At 42.3% G+C, this 11256-nt stretch overlaps 1 protein-coding gene across 1 annotated transcript in view; it reads right to left on the reverse strand.

Moving 5' to 3' along the window:
• OLFM4 (olfactomedin 4) overlaps positions 1-10834 on the reverse strand; it is an 18995-nt gene extending 8161 nt beyond the window's left edge. Inside the window, exons 1-3 of the mRNA XM_006837598.1 lie at positions 10688-10834; positions 3820-4032; positions 2475-2625 (exon numbers count right to left, since the gene is read on the reverse strand). Coding sequence (XP_006837661.1) covers positions 2475-2625; positions 3820-4014 — 346 coding nt within the window. The 5' untranslated portion in view covers positions 4015-4032; positions 10688-10834. The remainder of the gene's footprint in view (positions 1-2474; positions 2626-3819; positions 4033-10687) is intronic.
• Between the last annotated feature and the right edge of the window lie 422 nt (positions 10835-11256).

The raw sequence follows: 11256 nt of genomic DNA on the forward strand, positions 1-11256 counted from the left end.
GAAACCCTGTACAGGGTCGCTATGGGTCGGAACCGACTCGATGGCAAACAACAACAACGACAACAACATAACTCACACTCTGGTTCAGAGGCAGCCAGAGAGTAAGAGTCCTTGTATTTCATTCGGGGATCTGTGGCTATAAAATGAGCAGTGTTCCTACCATCCAATTCAATTCCTCTCCTCTGTGACATGATAGGACTGAGATACACAGCCCTGGATGTTCCTTCTTGCTCTACAAGTTCCTTATTCTAAGGGATGAACTGAAATCTGTCTCAGGAGGAAAAGATGCTGAGGTCATAAAAGAAATGCTTACTCGAGTAATATCAGTGCGTCTCATTGCTTCAAGATCCCTGGGTGGTACAAATGGTTAATGAACTCAGCTGCAGATCGACAGGTTAAAGGTTCTCATCCACCCAGAGGTGCCACGGAAGAAAGTCCTGGCAACTCACTTCAAAAAAATCAGCCACGGAAACCCTAGGGAGCCCAGTTCTACTCTGACACACGTGGGGTCACCATGGGTTTGGAGTCAATTGATAATGCTCATTGCTTGGCCTCTGGTCCTTAAGAAACCCTCTCTGGCACAGCAGAACCAGCTCTCATTTCTAATGCATGTGTCCACCCTGATCCCAGACCAAGTGGAGCCTTCGTCTGATACAGAGGAGAGAGCACATCTTGGTTCTGAACTTCCTCAACAGGTCAGACTGTGACAGATTCCGAACTGCAGTGGGTGGGGAAAGAGGCCCCTGAACAACACCAAGAGGGTTATAACTATAGCAGCATCTAATTAAAGCCTTGAAGAGACCAGCTACATCGACACAGATCCAGAAACAGTGTAAAAGGAAAGAGGCTGTGAGCACTAGTAATTAATAAAAATAGCAAGAGCTGAATAGTTTAATGAAAAGATACAAGGGCTCTTCAAAAAGATCATGGAAAAAATCCTTTATCTTCTCATTCCATCTTTCCCATCATTTTTTTGAAGCCCCCTCGTATTGTCCCTGTTCAGGATGATAGGCGTATACAACCTGGTGACAATGTCCCCAAGAGGCTGGCCTAAGTTCACCTGAGAGCTGCACACAGTTTAGCTTTGCTTTTGTTCACTACAGCAATTTCACTTCATTTGTAACCATTAATACACTTGTTGTCAACACCCCATTCAAGGAGACCCTATTCCCAGTCCTGCACCATCCCATGAGCAGTGGTGGATGGGACTATTCTGGCCCACAGGGTTTTCATGGGTGCTGATTTTCAGAAATAAATCACCAGCATTAGTCCTTGTTAGTTTGGACATTCCGCTGAAACCGATTCAGCATTGGGCAAGCCTCCACTGACAGATGCAGATTAGCTGCGCTCCAGGTGAACTGGCCCAGAATGGAACCCAGGACTCCCACAAGGAAGGTGAGAATTCTGCTACTAAGCCACCATAAATGGCCCTGAAAAGGCTCTGAGATTTTCAGCATTGTCTCATCACAACGTCATAGGTGCCATTATTCCTCCCATTTTACCAATGAGGACATTGATAACAGTAGCATGGTCATAGGACTTGGGTCCTCGAGATCCCCATACCATGCTCTGGAGCCCTACACCCTGTGTCAGGACAGTGCAGCCCCTTCTGTACTGTGCTTAACTTGAGGAAGATTCACTCATCAGTCTGTCCTGTTCAGCTGGAATAAAGGTCTGTTAGCGTCCTTGGGTGGTACAAATGACTAACATGTTCAGCTGCTAACCCAAGGATTGGAGGCTCGAGTCTACTCAGAGGTATCCCACAAAAATTCAGACACTATCTCTGCCACTTAGGAACTCACAGTGCACGAGGGCCAACAGGACACACCACCAACCCATTCATTCCCTCTGACCCCAAGGACAGAGAATATAGCAGGTGGTCTGTATGCATTTAGGGAAAGAATAAAGGAAAAATGAAAAAGACAGAAGGAGAAGGGGAAGGAAGGAATATTCAAGGAATAAACACAGCTCTTCAGATAAATAAACCAATAAGCCCTTTCTAGCCACATGAAAACAGATGTCACACATGGGTTCCAGAGGTGTTCTCACCTGGGCACCCTGATAGCTCCTCTACCACCAAAGAGATGTGTTTCCTGTTATCAGATGCAAAGGGATACATGTAACCTGTGCTTTTTGTTTTAAATCAGCTCAGTGTTGGTGTTTTTCCTCTCCAAGCCAGAGAAGGTAAGGAGATTGACAAGAGTCCTGGTGTGGCACCATAGGATAAACTCTGGACCTCAAAGGCAATTTGAACCACAAGGTTGGCAGTTCAAACTCTCCAGCAGGATCTTGGAAACCCTATACAGGGTCAACTATGAGTTGGTACAGACTCAATGGCACTTCACAACAAGAGTAATTTCAGCACAGCAAACACCCCATCTTTCCTTCACCATAGCTACCCCAAACCCTCACTCCATCCCCGTCTCAGTCCCTCTGGGGCCCCTGATCAACTGGAGAAAATATGCCTTGCTTACCCTGAACTGGAGGAGGGGAGACATTTCCCTCTTTGGAGGCCTCACATTCCTTCAGTTTCTTCTTCAATGTTGAGATTTCTCGGCGAATGGCAAGGACGTTGTTTTTGTCTAGTGTTTCAAGCTTCTCTACCAGGAGACTCATATTCTTTATCTAAAGAAATAAAAATTCAGAGTGACTTTATATTATTGTGCAATTTCTTTCATAAACATTCCATGGCTGAGTTTGTCATTTAGTGAAACGTTGCCAGCGAATGCATCAGAGATTCTCCTGAGCAGTTTCATTTGGAAGAATACATTTTATGGTTTAGTGTGAATGCCTGTCAAATCTCAGGCAGATGCGTGTGTGACAAGAAGAAAATGACAAAGATTTTAACAGCTTTAATAATGGTGCACAGGCTCATTCTGAGCATCCACAAATGTCCATTAAAGTTCATTTCTAATAACCTTCCCTCTATAAACTCGTGTTTACTCATGTTGCATTATAATTAAGTTTCTAACGAATGTTGAAGGCCAGAGAAAACTTAAATTCTGAAATATGTAACTAGAATACTCAATTATAGCCCATGTTATGACTGAGTTAGTAAATTCTCCTTGGCATAGATTATACAACCATACTACCAATGAGATGGTCTTTATCCAGAGATCTTCCAGACTGATGTTAAAACATATTCACAAGAAATCACATGAAACAAGTTCTCCAGAATTTGCGGGATGGTTCCAAGTGCATCAAAAGGATTAGATGTTCTTTCAAAAGGGTAAATAGATCTAGCAAGTTCACAATCAGGTAAATTGTGGACTTCTAGAAAAGGCTCTCATGAGGATAAATCTAGAACAAAGAAGATCCCTGATTGTCTTGTCCATGAATGGTTGTTTGAGTTAAAATTGTCTCCTTTCTAGAGAAGTTGAAAGGTCATTTGGTTCTGTGGCAGCATCCTGACAGTTACATACTTGCTCCTCATTCCATGTGTGAGGCAAGCAGTAGTTAATGCACTGCACTGCTAACCAAAAACTAGAGGTTTGAGTCCACCCCAAGGTTCCATGGAAAAAATCCCTGGTCACCTACTTCTTAAAGATCAGCCACTAAAAACGCTATGAAGTGCAGATCTATCCTTTGAATAGTAAGTTAAACACATTGGGGACATGCAGATTGAGGACCAGACCATACTAATTGCTATCCCAATGTGTCTAATTTACTATTCAAAGACCGATGCCTATCCATGGCACAGGACATGGCCTGCAGTCATGAGAAAGCACAGAATTAGAAGTCGGAAGAGAGATTTCTATCCCGTTGTAGCACTGGTTCTCAGTCACAGAGGAGAACTTACTTGTAGTATATTGTCCTTACCTCCATTTCCAGTCCTTCAACAATATCCGAGCTGCCAGTCAAGCTCCCCTTCAGCTGGACAATCAGTTGTTCTATCTCTATCACTTCTGCCTTGATCAGCTCAAAGTCCAGTTCTGTGTAAGAAGTAGAATCCTTTTCCATGATCTCTACTCGGACAGTTAGGTTTAGGATCTTCTTTTCATAGACACTGATCATTTCGATATACTTGTTTACCTAAAGGGAATCAAAACATCCAATTGAGACCTTGGAGGAATAGCACACAGTTCAGTCTCTCTTCACAGTCAGGCCCCTTGAAGACTAGTAGATTCCTGTCCATCACTTTTTTTTTTTTTTTTTTTGGTAAAAAAATGGATTAATAAAAACATAATGATTTTGTTTTCTTTCACATCTAAATGTGAACTAAAAAGAACATTTTTTGGAGAGACATAAATTTTGCTTTAGATTCCTCACTTGTAAGTACCTTATTAATCTCCATTTTAATGTTTAAAGATAAGCTAACCAAACCCAACCACCTTGAATCACAGTCTCTTACCCTCCCTTCTCCCACAACCCACACTGCAAATCAAGGTTTCTCACTCTTGACACTATTGGTATTTTGGGTTCCATTACTCTTTCCTATCAAGAGCTGTCATATGCATTATAGGCTGTTTAGCAGCACCCCTGGTCCCTAGATCCCAGTTGTATCCTCATTCAGTGGGACAACCAAATCTTTAGACATTGCTGAACCACCCCCGGGGGGCGTATCCCATCCCTCTCCCCATGCGGAGTCACTGCTCTCATTTCTAGAAGAGAGGGAGATGCACTGAGTAGAAGTCTGTCTTTGATCATCACAGTGAGTCCCCTCTGCCTTCTACAAAGTGGCCTAAAGACCCCATTCCCCACACAATATGTCAGGGTATGTGTAACTGTAAAGTGCACCTTTCATTAAAAGCGCTGGCATTTATTCCAAGAACTGATTATTGCAATCAGACCTTTAAATTACACATTTGTTGCATATATTTGAATGTCTGATCATTAAGTTAAAATAATTCCAAAAATTCCCTTGGTATCTCAGTGTCTAATTGGAATCTCCAAATGGATATTTTAATAAACACAGTTGGGGAGTTCTCTGTATCAGATCTCCAGTCTCAAATGCTGTGGTTTTTTTAAGGACCTGCTCATTAAAAGTTTCTGGGTTTACATTCTTTCAAAAAATGTGAACATAAGTGATACTTCCCGCCCCCCTGAACTGAACTAATGTCATGTAGTTGATCCACGGTGCCAAGATGGATTTACAGCCAGATGTTGGTCTCTAATCCTTCTAATACCAAAGGCAGCCCTAACTTCTGTCATTTTAACCCTTCCACTTAACCCCACTGTGCAAATTAGAGCAGACTCACAGGCCACAGACCTAAAGGCTTCAGGCAAAGAGGATTTTAATGAAAGTTGAAAATGCTGCCCTTGGCACTGCTAGTGTATCTCCTCGGGCAACTGATGCTCACTGCCACCAGATGTACACTGGAGGCTGAGAAGACTAGTGGCATTTTGGTGGGTAGATAAGCTATCTGTACATATATATTTAACTTTACAAGCCCTCCTCAAAAGCACAAACTCAGATATAAGGTGGCCGGGATTCAAGTGCTACAAAAATCAGGCACAGGATCTTTCTCATAAAAAAAATAATAATAATGTGCCAATGCATTGCAGAAATGAAAGTCTAAGAAATGAATACGCTTGCTGGCAGTGGATCTTGCCAACTCTTGGAACAAATGAAACACCCTCCGCTTTCCTGGAACATTTTGATGGCACATCACAGATGTTGTTCTACAGAAAGGAATGATTCAAGTATCATCTCTGCTAAATAAAATATGGCTCTCTTAGAAATTGCCATTTCTCTCAAGGCCAAGGCATGAGCTAGAATTTGCTACCTACAAGACTGCGTGGTGTGTCTGTCTTCCTTCAGCCCAAATGAAGCATCTCTAAAGAAGGGCGGGATCCCTGGGTGGGGAAAACAGCTCAGCTGTTTCAACTCAAAGGTTGGGTGTTTGTGTCTACCCAGAGTCTCCTCAGAAGAAAGGCTGGAGATCTATGAGACAGCTTCAGATAGTTTGTGTAAAAATTCTATTATCATTCTATTCCATTTTCCAGGGACTTTTTGAAGCTCCCTCATACTTCTGAAGAGCCAGCCACTGAAAATCTATGGAATCTAGTTCTACTCTGACATACATGGGGCTACCATGAGTCAGAGCGAACTTTACAGCAACTAGCTTAAAGGTCTGTTTGCAGGAGAAAGCTGAAGGTTCTTTCCAGTTGACATTTACATGGAAACTCAGTGGCATTCAGGAACTCTGGAATCATCCCTGAAGTTGTGAAGGTGAGCAGGAAACTAAGGATGGGGCAACAAGGCTTCACAGTATGAATTGTACATATTTTAGCAGAGCTGTGGCTCTCTCAGGATAGTGTCACCTCAGAAGAGGCAGCTCAGCTTCCCAGAGATGCAGATCGAGACTATGGGTCTAACCCTGAGGGAACACAGCTCTGAAGCAATGCCGTCATCAGGACGTTCCCCATCAGGACAAGTCTGAGCACCAGAAGACTCATCTCTGCTTGCTTTACTTTCACCCCACCAGCTTACATCCACAGCTCCCATTTTTGTTTGCTCATGAAGAATTGTCTACTCTATTGGTGAATTCTGAGAATCAAAGTTTGTTTAGGGGTTTGTTCCTACAATGTTCTGGTGATTCTTCTTTTTAATAAATGCAGTCTTGTGATAAATAAGAATATAATGCAGCTGGTTACTGAACTAAAGAACAGTCCAGCTCATATTTCTACCAATCCTTCAAACCTGTGATGACGGCTGTGACCAGCTTACTGGAAATAAGTAAATGTACTTCATAAAGTGGGGTTATGTTCAATATATCTTTAAAAATAAGTACAAGGTTAAGCAAGCCTGAAGTAATCATCAAAACATCTTAAAGTGCTGGGAAAGCAATGTTCCTGGTGAGGGTACACAGTATTTGGGAGTGAGGCAACCTGGATTCAAACCTAAATTCTATGCTTACTGAGCAAATCATCAAGTTTCACTAAGTCTTAACATCCCACTGTAAACAAGGGCTAATAGTATCGATCTTGCAGGAGCATGGTAAAAACTAGAAATCATGTACATTAAGTGCCTATCATAAGTGTTGATGTTGCTGGTTGCCATGACATCCAAAGTAGAACTGCTCCATAGCATTTTCAAGGTTGTGACTTTGGGGAAGCCGATCATCAGGTCTGGTTTCTGAGGAGCCGCTGGGTAGGTGGCTAGTGAGTGCTTAACCATTTGTACCACTCAGGATTCCTGCCTAACATAATGTCGTTGTTGTGAAGTGCTGTCGAGTCAGTTCCAACTCATAGCGACCCTGCATAGGGTTTCTGAGGAGTGGCTGGTGGATTTGAACCACCGACCTTACAGTTAGCAGTACACCGAGACTCCACCTAGCATAAGCAATGCCTTATAAACTGCAAAAATGATTCTAAAAACAGTGATTTCAGTGTTTTTCCATTTGACTTTTTAGTATATTGCATTTTCCTGTACCACGCAGATGCTCAATCTGTGCTATGTCCCTATTTCCTCAGTGTCCCCAGGCTGCCTCAGCCGCCTCAGGAATGAGGGTCTATTAGCAAATGTGTCCTGTTAAATAACCTTCCCCAAAGACCAGATGTCTCCAGGGAAAGAGAAAACGCTGAGCTTTTGTGCAGTCCCCTTTCTAAGTAGAGTCACAGGAGGATAGATCATAAACAACAGAAAAGCATAAAATGCTTTCAGCATCTAATACAAATGCAGCTCCCTGTTTTCTCCATGTACTGACAGATAATGAATCAACATAAAGCGGTCAGAAACCTTTCCTACTGGCCTACCCAAAATGGGCATTTCCCCTAGGCCTTGAGATAAATGGTGATTTCCAAGGCAATTTGGGGACAGCTGTAATAATTCACCTGGAACCCAACAGCCTTCCACTGAAGAGATAACTTCGGCTTTGAAGGCATTACTTGCCTACTGCATCTCTTCTTGGGACTGCTCTGGATGAAGACAATGGCATGCCCAAGAGAACAAAAACTGGGATGATTCCAAAGACCCCAATTTTCATCTGGCTTCACCAGTCAGGAGAGATACAGCCTTTACCTTTATGAATCTCGGTTTTCCCATTCCTAAACTGGGAGGAACAACACCTGAGCTATCTGCTGTCGAGGGTTGCTTGAGAGCAGACTAGAACTGGAAGTGTTTGGAAAGGCACAGATGGGAGCTATGACTGTTATGATGTTATTATCCCAGTCACAACAAATCATTTTGTGAAGCTCAGTTGGCAGGTCAATTTCTTTCTCAAGCCTCAATTACGAATTGTTCTAGAACCAGCTACTGTCATGTACAGAACTAACTTTTCATCCCACCTTAGAGATTCTTCCATCACAATTCTAAGCTAGGCAGGTGCCACTTGGCCCTCTTCCAGGAATGGAATGAAATGTGCCACATTCACAAACCTTCAGTAGTTCGAAGTAAGATCTAGCAGTTTTGGAAATCATATAGGGCAGTTCTATTTTGTTCCATAAAGTCGCTAAGAGTTAGAATCAACTCAATGCCAAGCTCTGTGTTCCCTGTGGAGCGGCATGGAGTGTCACACTGCCCTCCACACTCCAGCCAGCAAAGAAGACAAGCACATCAGGAGCTTCTAGGATTTCAAAACAAGTGACTCTAACTGAAAAGATCTTTACCTAGAATTTTTCTCCTCTTGTTATGTTTTTATGCATAACTTCTTATCTGTACTTGATTATGCTGAAATAAGGCTATGAATATTAATGGTTGGAATTTATAATTTAGCGCTGTGCCTTTTCTGCTGATTAATTCAAGGACATTTTATTTCTTAAGAAGGTTGGTTCCTGGAGTAGTCAAACGCATTTTCCTGGACACTCACTTAAACTGAAGAGTCTTTATCTACAAATTCAAGTTGAAATCAGGGTCTCAGCCTCACAATAATTTTTGTCTTCAAGGATAACTATATTGAACATTGAGGAGGCTCTGCTGAAATTTCTCAGGAAAAGTTGTTTTGAATCTTGCAGGGAAGCCAGAGCTCCTTGCAAACTGAGGGAGTTGTATTAATAATGCATAATGTGATTATAGCCTTGCTTGGACCTCACCTGTGCAGAAAATGGGAGTTTTTCTAATTGATTTTTAACTTGGTTAAGAAGGTGGAAAGGGTCAAAATTGGAACACCAAGTAGTCAGCTTGTTCCAGCCAGCTCAGAGAAAGGCAAATCCTTTAAGTTCATTTCATCTGACTAGAAAAAAACAGTTAATCAACACCTTTACCAAAGCTCAGTGGGCCTATAATGTAAATCAAATTCAAGTTCTTAGGGCAATTTTCAATTTTAACCTAATGCTAAACACAACTATACAATGTGTCTGCTGAGACAACAGAGAGTAACCAAGGGGAGAGAAGAAAAGGGAGCGAGCAAACCCGGAAGAGAAAGAAAAAGAGGAAGGGAAGAAAGAAAGAGAGAAAATATTTGAGGGGTAGAGGAGGACAAGGAGCCCTGGTGGCACAGTGGCTAAGCACTTGCCTGCTAACTTGTTGTTGTTGTTGTTGTTGTTGTTATTGTTGTTGTTAAAAACCATGGAGTAAGTTCCGACTCATAGTGATCCTGCACAGGGTTTCCGAGGTTGTAAATCTTTACGGGAGCAGAAAGCCTCATCTTTCTCCCATGGAACAGCTGTTAGTTTCAAACTGCAGACCTTGAGGTTAGCAGCCTGATTCATAACCACTACACTACCAGAGCTCCTTGCCTGCTTACTGAAAGGTCAGAAATTTGAACCCACCAACTGACCCTTGTGAGAAAGATATGGCAGTCTACTTCCATAAAGATTTACAATCTCAGAAACTCTATGTTGTTGTTGTTGTTGTTGTTGTTGTTGTTGTTAAGTGCTGTCGAGTTGGTTCCAACTCATAGGGTTTCTAAGGAGTGGCTGGTGAGTTTGAACAGCCAACTTTGCGGTTTAAAGTGACCTTGCAGTCTAGTGTTTTATCCCACAGCACCACACCAGGACTCCATGACTCTATGACTCTAACTGAAAAGATCTTTACTTAGGAAACCCTACAGGGAAGTTCTATTCTGTCCTACAGGATCACTAGGAGCCAGAATCAACTTGAGGACAGTGGGTTTGGTTTGGAGAAGAAAAAGAGGATAGAGCCATGTAAAAATTAAAGAGAAAAGAGTTGACAGGTGGCAAGGAATTAAGAAGGGGAGGAAAAAAAGGATTAGAAGGATGGACTGGGAAGAAGGTTAAAGCAAGGGGAGAAATGTGAAATAAAAGACAGAATAGGAATAAGAAAAAACAGTGAGAGAGAAGGAAGATGAAATTGGACCCATAAAGGATGGGAGAGAAGGACTACATGAAAGCAAAGCTGGGGGAAAAGAAACAACAAACAGACCAAAAAAAAGAAACAAAACAACAACAACAACAAAAAACACACAAAATGCACAAACAAGCAAAAACTGCAGTTTTGAGGTTTGTCAGGAGAATTTGAGGCTCCTTTTAACCAGTCTGAGCATCACCACACTGAGGGGAATTTATCCAGGGCGTGAATAATCTCGATCCCATTTTCTCCCTGTGTTCTCATTTCCCCAACCATAAAGGATCCGGTAGGTGTAGTGAAAAATCAATGTGAACGCTTCCAGAGTCTACAAATGCGCTGCCTTTGATGCAAGTCACAAGTGGCTGCTTATAAAATCCTAAGGTGAGGAGGAAGTGTTTTATTTTGTTTGTTTGTTTTATCAAGATACTATTTGAAGAGAGGAAGGAAAATAAAATAAAAAAATAAAAAAGAAGAAGAAGAAAGAAAGAAAATGCTTACTTTTAAGGCCTCTTCCCGGAACTTCTCAGAAAGAATGCTAGTTTGAGATTCCAGCTGCTCCACTCTGTTGACGGGAAAGGTGGTATCTGGCAGGAGAAGAGAGCACTGGCAGGTCCCCTGATTGTCCACAGAGCCAGTGAAATTGGATAATGGCTGTAAATGAAATTAAGTTCAACATCAACAATACGCTGGAAAATGAACTTTGGGGCAACTGGGGTAACGAGACTTGGCTTATGAAGAGTGTTTGTTGTGGCTAGCCATCATTGAGGGGGACCCTTACTCATAGTGACCCCATGCACAACAAAACAAAACACTGTCCGGTCCCTCCACCATCCCCATCATGAGTTCCAAATAAGACTTTTGTGACCCATAGAACCTTCCTTGGCTGATTTTAGGAAATAGATGACCAGGTGTTTTGTTTTTTTCATAGTCCTGTTCAGCATCATAGCAACACACAAGCAACCAGCGGCAGCTGACTGGTGACTAGCTGTACATGAGGTGCATTGGCCAGAAATTGAATTCAGGTCTCTCACACCAAAGGCAAGAATTCTACCACTCAGCCACCACCA

This window comes from Chrysochloris asiatica, unplaced genomic scaffold (genome assembly GCF_000296735.1).
Source record: "Chrysochloris asiatica unplaced genomic scaffold, ChrAsi1.0 scaffold00022, whole genome shotgun sequence".
NCBI lineage: Eukaryota > Metazoa > Chordata > Mammalia > Afrosoricida > Chrysochloridae > Chrysochloris > Chrysochloris asiatica.